Below are 15,167 nucleotides of genomic sequence, written 5' to 3'. Positions count from 1 at the left end.
TTGCCACCACTATCTTGGTTCTTCCCCTCCTGGAGCCCCACTCCTGACTGCTACAGTGGTTAAGTTTCTGATTTAATAAATCTTGCTTTGCTCACAAAAAAAACCAAACTGTTTGCTAACATCTTAATTTATTAATACTTTAAAGTCATGTTGAAAACCTGTTTTGAACACCAGCAGAAACGCACTCATATGCCTTGTTTTCTATGTTGATGACAAGATGATTAGTATTTGCATGACATCTATACATTTCTCTGCAACCATTTTGAAAGTGAGTCTATGACTTTCTTGTTTCTCAGGCTGTAAATCATTGGATTTAGCAGAGGAATTATGACAGTGTAAAACAGGGAGACAATCATATCCTGATTATCTGCTTGTGAAGATGTAGGTCTCACATACATGAAGAGAAGAGGACCATAATAGAGAGAAACAGACAGGAGGTGGGCTCCACAGGTGGAGAAGGCCTTCCTCATGCCTTTTTCAGACTTTTTTCTTAAGATTGTAAAGAGAATAAGTGTGTAGGAGACAAGAACAGTTGCAATGGTAAATACTTGAATGGAACCGGAGAAAATAAAAAGCATTAGAATATTAATAGAAGGATCAGTACATGAAATCTTTAACAATGGTATAACGTCACAGTAAAAGTGATATATTACGTTAGTATGACAAAAGGTTAGTCTGAACAGAAAGCTTTCATGGATTAAGGCATGCACAATGCCACCCACAAAAGACAAGACCAATAGCCTAATGCATAATCCATTATTCATAATCACTGGATAAAGTAAAGGTTTGCATATAGCTGCATAGCGATCATAAGCCATTGCTGCCAACAGAAAACATTCTGTAGTTGCACTGACTGCAAAAGAAAAAAACTGTGTCATGCATTCTGAGAATGAGATCATCTTACTGCTGGCTAACAGATTGACCAGCATGTTTGGAGTCACTGTGGATGAAAGCCAAGCATCTACAAAGGCTAAACACCCAAGGAACAAGTACATGGGGATGTGAAGATGAGGGTCATTCCAGATGACAGCAATTAATCCTAGGTTTCCCACGATGGTGAGCAGATATGTCAACAAGAACCCTAAGAACAGGGGAATTTTCCACTGTGCTTCATAGGTAAGTCCAGTGAGAAGAAACTCGGTCAGAAATGTTACATTTTCATTTTCCATATTCTCACTGGATCCTCCCTGGAATGAAAAGGAATGTAAAAGGATTTTCAACTGTAAAACAAACAAAAAAAGAATGAAATCCTGACTTTTGCAATAAAATGTATGTAACTGGAAACCATTACTCCAAGTAAAAAGTCAATCCCAAGAAGACAAGTATTTCTTTTCCAGATCTGTGCTATGTAAAATGCAGAGTAAAGGAAAACATATTCTATATAAATGAAATGGACATTCTTAAATTTGATTTTTGTTTAGTGTCTTAGTCATCATTACTAAGGAACAGTGAGCTTGTTTTTTACTGCTTCCTGTTTATTGAATTCTTTACCTAACATTTTTAAGCCTGTGAGTGTTAACGGAAGTGAAACTTTATCATTGTAAAACTTTCAAAGAACAATATGGAAGGAGGGGGATGTTTGGAACATGGGTGGGGTGGACATATCGTCTTACAACTAATTCTGTATAGCAAAATTGATGAAATATACTCACATTATAAAAATAAAAAGTTAAAGGGATATTTACAATAATTTACTATAGAAAATCTGAGGATTAGAGTTAAAAATAGTATCAGACCCCTACCAGGTTACTCTCTAAAATTATTTTTGCTATAATATAAAAAGATACTTCATGGGGCATAAAATAGTAAGATTTCAATTACCTCATTATTTAAAATGCACAAGAATTGGAGCAGGTGCAGTAGCACATCAGGCTAATCCTCAGCCTGAGGTACCAGCATCCCATATGAACAACAGTTTTAAAGAGTTTTTTTTAATTGGAAAGTCAGATATATAGAGAGGAGGAAAGACAGGAAGATCTTTCCTCCAATGATTCACTCCTCAAGTGACCGCAAAAACCAGAGCTGCACTGATCTGAAGCCAGAAGCCCAGACACTCCTCTGGGTCTCCCATGTGGGTTCAGAGTCCCAAGCCTTTGGAATTGTTTTTCCAGGCTACAAGCAGGAAGCTGGATGGGAAGTGGGGTTGCTGGGTTTAGAACCGGCGCCCACATGGGACCCCAGTGTGTTTAAGGTGAGGACTTTTAGTTGCTAGCATACCGTGCTGGGCAATGGACAACAATAAACTATATCTTGACAAGCTATATTTTGACAATAGGATTATGGACTCTCCGCCATTGCCCATGCCCTCAGTGATGGACATATAACTGTTTATGATCTATACTATAGTAATAATATAGGGGAATTAGGGGGATTAGGGGAATGGCCAAGAGAAATCCCAGGGCCAGGCTCGGCGTGATAGCGTGGTGGTTAAGGTCCTAGACTTTCATGCGCCGGGATCCCATATGGTCGCTGGTTCTAGCCCCGGTGGCCCCACTTCCCATCCAGCTCCCTGCTGGTGGCCTGGGAAAGCAGTTGAGGACAGCCCAAAGCCTTGGGACCCTGCACCCATGTGGAAGACCTGAAAGAGGCTTCTGGCTCCTAGCATTAGAATGGCGAGTCACTTGGGGAGTGAATCATTGGACAGAAGATCTTTCTGTCTCTCCTCTTCTCTGTATATCTGCCTTTCCAATGAAAATAAATAAATTTTAAAATTTTTGAAAAATAAAAGAAAAAAGCTAAAAAAAAGAAGTAAAAAAGAAATTTAGAAAAATTAGTGTATAGACTTTATTTTTTTTTTAAAGATTTTGTTATTATTGGAAAGCTGGATATACAGAGAGGAAGAGAGACAGAGAGGAAGATCTTCTATCCGATGATTCACTCCCCAAGTGAGCCGCAACAGGCTGATGCGCGCCGATCCGATGCTGGGAACCAGGAACCTCTTCCGGGTCTCCCACGCAGGTGCAGGGTCCCAAAGCTTTGGGCCATCCTCGACTGCCTTCCCAGGCCACAAGCAGGGAGCTGGATGGGAAGTGGAGCTGCCGGGATTAGAACCGGCACCCATATGGGATCCTGGGGCATTCAAGGCGAGGACTTTAACCGCTAGGCCACGCCACCGGGCCCGTATAGACTTTATTTAATGATAATTTATCAATATGATTTAGTGGTTGTTTGTACAATATCAATAGGCATAGTGCAGTTAATACATATGGGAGCTGAATAATTTTTTTTGAAGACTTTAAATGCACCCTGAAACGTAAAGTTTGGTTTTGGAAAGTATCTGAAAAACAGAGATTCTCAATATACAACCATTCAATCACCCCCCCCATAAAAAGAAATTTTGAATTTTGAATTTCAGTAAGGGCATATTTTTATGTGATTGAATTAAGGGTAGAAAATAATTAGAAATGAATAGCTAATCAGTAGCACAATCATACAATTTAGTTTTTCTTTAGGATTGTAAAGATAATTGAAGGGAGAATTCCAAATAATGTAACGATCACTAGACATTTGCATATAACATGTGACAGATGTAATATATTTTTTCTATAAGACATTTTAATATGTCTTTCCAAAGAGAAACAAAGAGAAGGTAGAATATAGAAGAAAATGGAGACAGAGTAGTGGAAAGGGAAATCTGAGTGAGTTAAGAGGAAACAAGAGGCAGGAAGCATAAATAGCAAAACAGAGACACATTCCCAGCATAGTCAATGGGGAAAGAGGCATATCAGAGGAACATCAGACACTAAATAAACAGGCTCTGATGTTTTGATGTAAATGTCATAATCCTGAAATATATTAAAGTTTTCAAACATGGGAATGTTTTCTAAAACAATAGTTCTTCTTATGAAATTTGAATATTAATTAAGGGTAGAAAATAATTAGAAATGAATAGCTAATCAGTAGCACAATCATACAATTTAGTTTTTCTTTAGGATTGTAAAGATAATTGAAGGAAGAATTCCACATAATGTAACGATCACTAGACATTTGCATATAACATGTGACAGATGTAATATATTTTTTCTACAAGACATTTTGTTTCCTGATTTTTGCATTAGAAATACATATGCTAACATTGATAGGTACTTAAAATTATCAGTTTATATGTCATTAATAACATTATGATATATCCTGGTGATTTCTCAAGGGGATACATCTCAGGTACTCGTACCACCATCAGCAAAGAAAGGAAACCACAGAAGATGCTGGATCTGCTAATGTGCTTTTCTGTATATTAATCATTTCACTCTGTTTCTGTTTTCAACACAGCATGTTAATCACTTCACGAAAAAACATGACCTGCTTTTTATATGCTATTGTAGTGATTAAAACATGCTTTCTCTAAAAATCCTGCCATTTAACTTCAGAGTACTCAATTCTGCAATAGATTTTAGCAGAACAAATTGAACAGAAGGCAGGCAACCGAAAAAAAGACAATATAAATAAATAACCAATAAAACCAATAACCAATATAACCTAATTTCAAGATGCTTAAATGTATAGACAGTCTAATCCTATAAATTCATTATTGTAAGGCTAACAAGTTAATGACACCTTGCTAAAGAGAATAAATAAATCTTACAATAATATTATTTATCCAAACTTTAGCCACAAAATTGTGAAGGTGATACACGCACTGTTTCCATTGATCACCTGGCTAATTTTGGAATATAAATTGTTATGATCAGCATTTTTACATTTAATATATACAGAAAAAACATAAATCTTTTCTATCTTACCAATTTAGTGAGAGAAAATATGGAGCACCATTAAATATATTGGTCTTTTTGAAGCAGAAAAATGAAATAGTGTGGGATTCGTAACAACAAAGATAGCCTTCCTTGCCTACTGGCTTATTTTAAAAATACGGTTTTCCAGACTCAGAAAAAAGTATTGTCTATATAAATTTGCATGCACTCAAGGGTCAACCTATTGCGTAATATGTGCTTTTCCCAGAAGTGTAAGGAGTGGAGATCTGAAGTTGCAGAGAACTCACTTATTCCCTATAGGGCAGAGTGAAGCTCTGCTACAGGGAACTATCAATTTGGACAAGAATAAACAGTCCAGATTTTCCTATAGAGGTTTATACATTTTATAATCATAAATGTCAATGAGTTCTGTATAGTTCTAGCTTTAACCATTACAATTTCACTTTAATTCACCATTTTGCATCACAGATGTCATCAATGAAATATTTATTATATAAGCACCAGATTCTATATACAATGTCATATTCTAAAGGCTTGAGCTGACAAAACATGACTTTAATAAAACTGATGTCTAGCCTCATGTAAACTGATGCCCAAACCCAGACACAGAAGAATTTAACTTCAAATCTGAGGAGAGATTTAGCCAGAAAAAAATATCAGAAGACAAAATAAAGGAAAAGAATAAGAAGGGCTTTAAATTAGATGTTTGGTATTTTGTCAGAGCTCAGTTGCAACCCTAGATTTATTGGAGAAATTAAGAACAGCAAGCCACTCTTTCTTTTTCATTCTTCAAATTATTATAATCATTTTGTGATACAGTTCCATAGGCCCTGGGATTTCCCTACCCCCTCCCAAATCCCCCTCACACACACACTGAGTTCTCTCATATCATTACAAAAGCATAGTTCCTCACAAACAGTCGTAGTGCATCACTGCGGGCATGGACAATGGCAGAGTCCAGCATCCCAAGATCAAGACACATACAGCAGTTTCATTGGGAGTCCATCCTCAATCCAGAAGTAGAGATGCACTTCGCCATATTCTTGCATCTGGACATGTCAGTCTCCATTACACAGTCCCGCCCAAGTGAAAGCCACAATACAAAATCAACAACAGGAAGAAAAACAGAAATGTTAAATACCATGAAGTTAAACAACATGTCACTGGATATGATAGTCTCCACTACACAGTTACTATGCATTCGCTTAAATGAAAAGCCACAAAACAAAATCAAAAACAGGAAGAAAAAAATTAAAAAGTCGTGAAGTTAAATAACTTTCTACTAAATGACTGATGTGTCCAAAAAGAAAATCAAGAACAAATTCCCTCCTTCCTACTGATTTTCCCCATATTATTACAGTAGTATAGTGCTTTGTAAGCCATCCTAAGTCCATTATTCTGCTATTTGGTGTACCATGACATTATGGGTTCAGACAATGCAGACAGTTTCACATCCTATTGTCAAGATATATCTAACAGTTTCATTGGGAGACCATCTTTGATTTGGATGTAGAGATGCATACCGTATTGTACCTTCACATCTGGATATAATAGTCTCTATTGCACAGTTACTCTACATTTCCTTAAATGAGAAGTCATAAAACAAAATCAATAACAGGAATAAAATTTTTAAAATTTGCAGCACCATAGAGTTAAATAACCTGGTACTGAATGTTTGATGAGGAAATGAAAAAGCAAACAAAAAACTTTCTTGGACAAAATGATGATATTGTATGACCTATGAATCAGTGAAGAATTTAATAAGAGGAAAGAAACTATTTTGAAGAAATGATAACAAAAACAAATATATGAAAGTTCATGGTTTGCAGCAAAAGCAGTATTGAAGAAGTTATTGATCCTATAATTTGCATTAAGGTTGCTTTATAGCAGAGAAAACTTGTGGTGTTTGTTCTTTTTGGATTGTCTTGTTTCACTGAGCATAATGGTCTCTAGATGGGACCATCTAGTTGCAAATAGTAGAATCTCATTCTTTTTAATTGTTGAGTATTATTCCATGGAGTAAATGTACCACAGTTTCTTTAACCACTCCTCTTTGGATGGGCATCTGGGTTGTGCCTAGGCCTTTGCTATTGTAAATTGTGCTGCTGTAAATATGATTACAGATCCTCCTCCCATTTGTGGACTCCCTTCTGGGATTTCTATTCTGTTTTCTGTTTCTTTTCCAGTACCAGACTGTTTTGATGACCACATCTCTGTAGTTTGTCTTGAGATCTGGAATTGTGATTCCTCCACCTTTATTTTTATTCTTCAGGATAGTTTTGGCTATTTATGTTCTCTTGTGTTTCCAGATGAATTTTGTATCTTCTTTTCTACTGAGAAGAATGTTATTGGGATTTTGATTGGAATTGTGTTGCATTTGTATATTACATTTGGTAACATGGACATTTTGATGATGTTGATCCTGCCGATCCAGGAATATTGTAGTTTCTCCATTTTTTTAAAGATTTTATTTTTATTGCAAAGTCAGATATATATAGATATGGTGATATAGATATAGATATAGATATAGATATAGATATAGATATAGATATAGATATAGATATATAGATAGAGGAGAAGAGACAGAGAGGAAGATATTCCATCTGATGATTCACTCCCCAAGTGACCACAACAGCTGGAGCTGTGCCAATCTGAAGCCAGGAGCCAGGACCTCTTCCGGGTCTCCCATGCAGGTGCAGCATCCCAAGGCTTTGGGCCATCCTCGACTGCTTTCCCAGGCCACAAGCAGGGAGCTGGATGGGAAGTGGGTCTGCCAGGATTAGAACCAGCACCCACATGGGATCCTGGCACATTCAAGGCTAGGACTTTAGCTGCTAGGCTACTGCGCCTGGCCCAGTTTCTCTATTTTTTAAAATGATTTTTTCTATCTCTTTTAAAAAATATTTTATCATTTTCCTCATAGAGCTCTTCCACATCTTCGGTTAGATTAATTCCTAGGGATTTAAGATTCCTCTGCCTGTGATTCAGTGCAATGCACTGAGCCAGAAATGAGTTTGCTCCAAGACATTTCTCCAGATCCACAAGCTTTGCCCCACTACACAAATGTTGCCCAATGCAACATTGGTGTGGGTCAGAGCTATGAGATCCTCCCTGTTCCTGCTCTGCCCATGGAGTTTGTTGTGCTTTCTCTGCTCATGGTTTTGTTAAACAAATCAGCAGGATGGGTAGTTCTTTTTCTGTGTTCACCTCCACATCTCCTGGTGAACTCCTTTTCCCACCTGGCTGCTGCTGGAGCTATGGTTGCTGCTGAGCCTGGACGCTGCTTTCCTACTACTGCTGGGTTATCTGGTCACTGCAACACTGATCCGGTGTTGCAAGTACATTCCTGTGCCCAGGAGTCTCTAAGTAACCCTCTGCCATCATCCTGTCCTCTATCTTTTCCTATATCTTTCGTCTGTGCTTTACCCTAACAATTCTCAAGCAGTTTAAATGTGTCTATACCCTATACTGCCATCTTGCCTTTCTCCTAATACATGACTCGAATCAACTAATCATTTACCAGAAAACTAAAATATCATGGAAAACAGGAATTTCAACATATAATATTGGGAAAATATGATCTCTACATTCGGATACATGAACAAGATGTCTACTTTAAACCCTAAATAAAAATAATAATATCTAATCAAAGAGCTGAGCGTAAGACCTATAACCATCAAATTACTAGAATATTAGGAAACATTGTAAGATAATGGCATAGGCAGAGACTTTCTTAGATATGACCTGAGAAACAAAGGCAATGAAAGAAAGTAGATAAATGGGACTGCATCATGCTTTTACACAGGGAAAAAGACCGTCAACAAAATGAAGTGTCAACTCGCAAAAACAGTGTTCAGCATTGTAGTGTAGCAGATAAAGCCAGAGAATTTCATATTTTGGCTGCCTATTAGAGTCCCAAATGATCCATTTCTAATTCAGTTCCCTTGTAATGGCACAAGAAAACAGCATAGAACAGCTGAAGTGCGTGTTCCCTGCATCCACTTGGGAGAAACACCTGGTTTCTGGCTTTCGTCTTGCCCAACTCTAGCTTTTGCAATCCTTTGAAAATTGAATCAGCTGATAAAAGACCCATTTTTTTCTCTCTTCCTCGCTCTCTTTCTTTCTCTGCCTTTCAAATAAGTAAAATAAATCTTACAATCTGATGAAACTAGAGAAAATATTTGCAGAAGGTACATCTGATGGAGATAATGTTGAGAATATAGAAGATACACACTTCGCAAAAATATGTGTGCTACTTCTTTACCCCATTGCTAAGTGAGCACCTGAATTCATCCAGGAGTTTCAGCAACAAGAAGTCATGTAGACCGTAGGTTAACCCACTGTCTATGTTGCCAGGATACTATACAGGTACTTGTTCAAGTCCTGTTGCTCTACTTCCAATTCATCTCCCTATTAATAAGCCTAGTAAAATAGTGAAAAAGTATAGGGGAAGAAAAAGAATATATATAGGATGCCCAGGGAACTCAACAGCAGTAAAACAAACAATTCAGTCAAGAACAGAGCAGTTTACATGAAAATACAGTTTTCAAAGGATGAAATGCAAATGACCAATATCTAGGTGTTGAAATGAAAAAGTGCTCCAGACCACTTGCCATCAGAGAAATGCAAATAAAAACCAAGATGAGGTTTCACCCCATTCCAGTTAAAATGCCTATCACCCCCATAAAATCAAAACAACAATAAATTCTGAGAAGAATGTTGGGAGCCAGACACATTCATCCACTGTCAATGGAAATGTAAACTATTGCAACCATTATGGAAGTCAGTATGGAGGTTCCTCAAATATCTGAAAATAGATCTAAGATATGATCCCAACATTCCTTTGCTGGGAATTTACTCAAACGAAATAAAGTCAGCTCTTGAGAGAGCTATCTGTAGCTCCATGTTTACTCAATTCACAATAGCTAAGATATGGAATCAAGAGATATAAAATGTAAACTAACACCTCTGGAGTCATTGCAGATGACACTGAGGTATCCACACAGTGAACTTCCAAGAAATAAGCACATTAGAATATGAAGATGGTAATCACTCCAAAGAAAAGCAATGCTTCCTGGGTTCCCTAGGAAGATGAGATGCATCAGCAAGTACTCAAGCAAAATGCGGATTTTTCCACTGCTGTTGATATGTAAGAAAACAAATTGTGTCAGAAACATTGCTTTTTCCTTTTTCTTGTTTTCACTGAGTGTTCCCTGAAATGAAAGGCAATGTATAAATAGAATTGTTTGCCCAAGATTTATTAAGTTTGTACTGGGTTAGGTGAGCTGAAATAAAACCAGACACAGAATAATTTAGTTATTGTGTTATAGAGAGATTGAGAGGAACTAAAGGAAATAGAAAATTAGTTATTTCAGTTCATAGATGGTGCAAGCATAACTACATTTTTAAGAAGAGCCATTCTGTGAGTGTGTTGAACTTATCTGGATATTGCTCCATATGTTGAAATATCCTGGGTTTGAGATACGGATGCAGAGTCAAGGGAAAGGATCATTGTAAAGTACTGGATTTGTTGAATGCCATTTAATGGACTTGGAGCATATTTCTTAGGCAAAAGTATGTATTAAGATCAGGGAAGAAAGACATCTTCTAAATCAAATAATTTTTGTAAGCTACAAGGGAAGGAACTTGGAGTTAGCGATAGTAGTCAGGAAATTTTTTCTATTTCTAGATTTCAATGCAGATTCCACATCAGAATTTTCTGGGGAGCCTCTTTGCCATGACAGAGCAAATTATTATTTACATAAGCAAATTACCTACATCAATTAGGTTAAGAATGAGATCTAGAACTTGTAGTTTTGAAATGCTGTTGAGGTTATTGAAATGCACATGAAACATGCGATTTTCATGTACCATGATATTTAGAGTGATGAGGAGGACAAGTATAATGCTCTGGAGAAGGCATACTGTTGAATCAGACTCCATGATAGAATAGATATGACAAGTGAAATATGTGATCAGTGAAAGAATATAGCCACCTGGTGATGCAGAATTAGTTGGAGGACTTGGAATCTTTGGCAGCTATGTGGAAAGAAAAAACTCTGAACATTCAGATGAGTTGTAATTTGCAATATGACTGCTAGTACATAATTAAATGATCATATGGAGTCATTGTGGTAGTTCAAAGTAGAGATGTGATGTCCTATGCATTAATCCACACTTGAGTTGGAATTTGGAAAAGAAACAAAATAAAAAAAGAACTTCTGATAATTGCAGAATTATGAAGACTCCGTAAGGTGTACACTTCACACAGCAATGAAATTATCAACAGTGGGCCTCACCCAAGTTCAAAACAGTCAAAACAGTTTTCATGGGGACGGAATGCCAGACTACAGAAAATTGTACTATAAATTTCAAAAAATATATATAAAAAATGAAAAAAAAAACAGTTTTCGCTGAGATTGTACTGGGACATGATTATGGCTTTTGACTAGCAGCCTTGTAAGTTAATACATCATTGAATAAATTCATTCTTATTTTAATCAAATGTTTATTTTTAAGCAAAGGGTAGATTAGGGCAAAACCTGAAAATGATACTGAGCAGAGCAGAAAGGAACCTGAAAGATTCAATATTATGGGCACAAGAGAGGAAATATCTCTATGGAGGGCACTGAAGGGCAGTCCTACAAGCCAAAGGTCATGATCTAATAGGACAATGATAAACAGAGATTCGTGATGGTGGGAATAAGAGATTTTGGCAAAGTTAAGAGCATCTTCCACAGGATACCACAATGGACCATCGCAATAATGAATTTATGTTGACTAGCACAGTGAGAAATAAGTGGTAATTACTTGTGACTTACTAGTACATTGGAGAATGAGATAATTAGAACAAAAATTTGTCAGCTTTCTATCTTACTGGAAATTTTAAAAAGTTTTGCTGGCAGTTTATGTTGAACTATCCATTTTAAACTTACAGGTAAGTTTTGTATGCAGTCCCTTTTCCAAGATCAAAAAAGGTAGAAAGCCAAATTAGCTGTTTGCATTACATAAACAATATTTCCTTCATTATGGTTAAACATGGTTCGTAAGAAAAAATAATAAAAAAAACTCAACACTCCATTTTTTGCAACTGATAGTCTACTGAATTCTACATTTAAGTTCCAAAACCAGCAGAAAGCAAAAAATTAGAAAGCGGGGGTCCTGTCGTGGTAGCCTAGCAGCTAATTTCCTTGCCTTGCATGTGTCGAGATCCAATATGGGTGCTGGTTCACATCCTGGCAGCTCCAATTCCCATCCAGCTCCTTGCTTGTGACCTAGCAAAGCAGTAGAGGGTGACCCAAAGCCTTGGGACCCTACACCTGCTGGGAGACCAGGGAGAAGTTCCTAGGTGCTGGCTTCAAATAAGCTCAGCTCTGCCATCGTGGCCACTTGGGGAGTGACACAACAGACAGAAGATCTTTTCCTCTGTTACTACTTCTCTCTCTGTATGCCTGCCTTTCCAATAAAAATAAGCAAATCTTTTAAAAAGCAAACAGAGAAAACAGAATATTTGCATGCTGGTGTTTAAACAAAGTAAGATGTAGAGACGCTCCATTTTGACGTGAGTCTATATATCATGATAAGGATTTTATTGCACTTGACTATCACATGTCTAAGTGTACTCGCAATGTAAGTGACATTGCCGAACTGATGTTGCTTTCCAGCTGATTCTGCCTCCTGTCAAATTTGAGAAAATATCTAAATTGCCATATGTTATTTCCTTGAGCACAGTATAATTTTGTTAGCAATATCATGCGGAACAGGAAGCTTTGTACAATAATAAGAAAACAAATGTGTGCAAAAAGGATTTTTATCTGATGGAGATGATGGAGTTCACTTCAATGGACTGCAGATTTTAGTAAATTTCTGGAAGATACTAAGTAGTCTAGACATAACTGAAGGATATGACAAATCAGAGAAATCTATAGAATAGACTTGCACCAGAAAGTGCTAGATGAATATCATGATTTCTGGGTCCTTACCTTACATAACTTTATCCAACTTAAAGTAATACTCTACTAGTTATATTCTTTACACATCACTTCCATCACTGAAAGTTAAATATGCTCTACTGCTTGCTACATGTTCATGTTGACAGGGTCTATTTACTTTGGTGAATACTTCACAAATACTTATTTAGAGTGTTACATGTATGAACCACTGGACTGCCCATTGCAAAATAAATAAACAATATGACTATGAAATTATGCATTTACTTATTTCATTTTACTTGAAAGGGAGATAAATTTTCCATCTATACATTCATTCCCTAAATTCCTTACTAGCTGAATCTGGGCCAAGTCGAAACAAGAAGCCCAGAATTCAACCTCAATACAATGCTGGTGACTGGGAGCCAAGTAATGGGGCCGTCTTCTATTGCCTCCTAGGGCATGTATTAGCATTATGCTTGAATCAGGAGCACATCTGGGGCTCAAAACTAGGCATTGCAATATGGAATGTGGGCATCTGTGGAGGCGTCTTAACTATTGTGTCAAATGCCCACCCATGATAGAGCTTTCAGAGTGATACCAAGTTCTATATAATACGCTATACAAATTAAGAAACATAAATAAATGGCTAATTAATTCTAACTAGTGAACATTCCTCTGTTCTTTAAGGTAACATGAAAAGCTTCATAAAAGGCACAATATTTGAGACAGACCTTGAAAGAATAATCTTAACTTTAATTGTAAATAATTCTGGGGGAAGTTGCATAGCAGTGATTCTTACTTTTAAGAAATGTGTGAGAAAAGAAAAAACCTGAGGAAAACATTTTCAGCTTTTTATTTGGCTACAATACAGGTTCCACTGGAAGAAATATAGCATTAGAGATTCTAGACTGGGGAGTTTAGGAATACTTAAGACATGCTTATTTTGTTATCTCCATTTCCCACTTTAACATGAATGAATAACAGCATGAAAATACAGGTTATGAAAATTTTTCAGGATATTGTTACTATTAATGGCACTATTACTGTTAGTACACTCGAACAAAACATTGAATTTGTTTAAATTATACATAGAAGATTATGTTATTCTTTCAAAACCTGTTAAGTACCTTTCAAAGGTCTCATAATTCACTCCTAGATATTATTGGAGTTGCGGAAATGTGGGATCTTGGACAACTATGGGTGAGTAAACACAAATTGAGAATTGTGTGTGTGTGTGTGTGTGTGTGTGTGTGTGTGTACTTGTGCATTCAGAGCAGAGACAACCTGGTAATGATAACTGTCCATTAAAGTTTACTGAGTATTTAATTTAGTCCAAGCTTCGTTTCGGGAGAATTATCAGGCAGCAGTATCAGACAAAGAATACAAACAAAATGTAGAACACAAGTACTAAAGTTTTACAAAACACACACATGAGTGATTTCTACAAGGAGGTCCTGTGTGGTATCAGTGGAAAAGTCTGCTGAGTGTCAACATGGAGAATGGTAGCAGTGAAAACAAATGAAGATTTCTCATTATACCTGAAAATGATTAGTGTGAGAAAAGAAAATATTTCAAGGAAATTTTTATATGAAATATTAAACTTTCGCATTTTAATTTGTTTTCAAGCCATCCACAATTAGGACATCATGTTTCTTCACATTACTTGGTATTTGGTAATTAAAATACAGTTGTTCTCAGCAAAACCATGCAATGAGTATTAAGATGTTAATGTCTTCTTTTACTATATTTTTTAATTCTGGGAAAACTATTGCCATTTACTTCATATTCTGCAATTTTTCTTTAATTTTTTAGCACACTCATAAATTACTTATCAATCTCATCTGTTAGCATTTTTAAATTAACATAGTTCCCTAATTGCCTAATATCTACAAATACAGCTGGAAAAAATCCTTTGAAGGCATCGTTAACATAAAAAAGCTATCTCACCTCTTCTCATGACTCATAGTAACTTAGATAAGAATGTCCTCTTATAGTTTGGCCCTTCCACTCTCATTTGTTCCTTGATTGTATTTTTATTTATGTTTATTTCCCAATATGAATAGGAAACAAAAATCTTATAAGAAGGAAAAAAAAACTTTTCCAGCAAGTTGAAATAAATAATATATGGAGGAAGACTATCTCATTTTTCATTTACTCAACCAAGCACAAGTCTGCCACCAAATGGAAGTAAGTGTGATATGAGTCTCCAACTTCTAAAAACTGTAAGTTCTTTTCTACATCCTAATCACAAATTTTTATAGAAACTGTAGCATTTAGTGCATTAATAAAGCTATAATTGGGACCATAAAGGCTAGTAAATGCTTTTTTATATCATTATTCTAGTGTAATCTAGATTCTTAATTGAAAGTTTTTGTATTTCCAAATTAAAAACACAAATATTTTAAGTAGTTTATTTGGTGTAACACCTAAGTCATTATAATGTGAAATTATAATTGTGATAAGTTTGAATACTTGCCCAAAGTCACACCTAAGTGGTTTTAAAGAAAATTAAAATTATCTCAAGTTA

The 15,167-nt window shown here is 36.2% G+C and overlaps 1 protein-coding gene across 1 annotated transcript; it reads right to left on the bottom strand.

Moving 5' to 3' along the window:
* Nucleotides 1-239: 239 nt before the first annotated feature.
* LOC101521427 (olfactory receptor 5H8-like) lies at nucleotides 240-1,175 on the bottom strand. The gene has a single exon (XM_058661277.1). The coding sequence runs from the start codon at nucleotides 1,167-1,169 to the stop codon at nucleotides 240-242; it is 930 nt and encodes a 309-aa protein (XP_058517260.1). The 5' UTR covers nucleotides 1,170-1,175.
* Between the last annotated feature and the right edge of the window lie 13,992 nt (nucleotides 1,176-15,167).

This window comes from Ochotona princeps, chromosome 3 (assembly GCF_030435755.1).
Source record: "Ochotona princeps isolate mOchPri1 chromosome 3, mOchPri1.hap1, whole genome shotgun sequence".
Lineage (NCBI taxonomy): Eukaryota > Metazoa > Chordata > Mammalia > Lagomorpha > Ochotonidae > Ochotona > Ochotona princeps.
Note: the sequence above shows the minus strand (reverse complement) of the source record. Positions and strands in the feature narration are given on the sequence as shown.

What these genes read in the sequence shown, in the direction of transcription:
- LOC101521427 (XM_058661277.1), bottom strand. Translation starts at nt 1,169, where the DNA reads ATGGAAAATGAAAATGTAACATTTCTGACCGAGTTTCTTCTCACTGGA.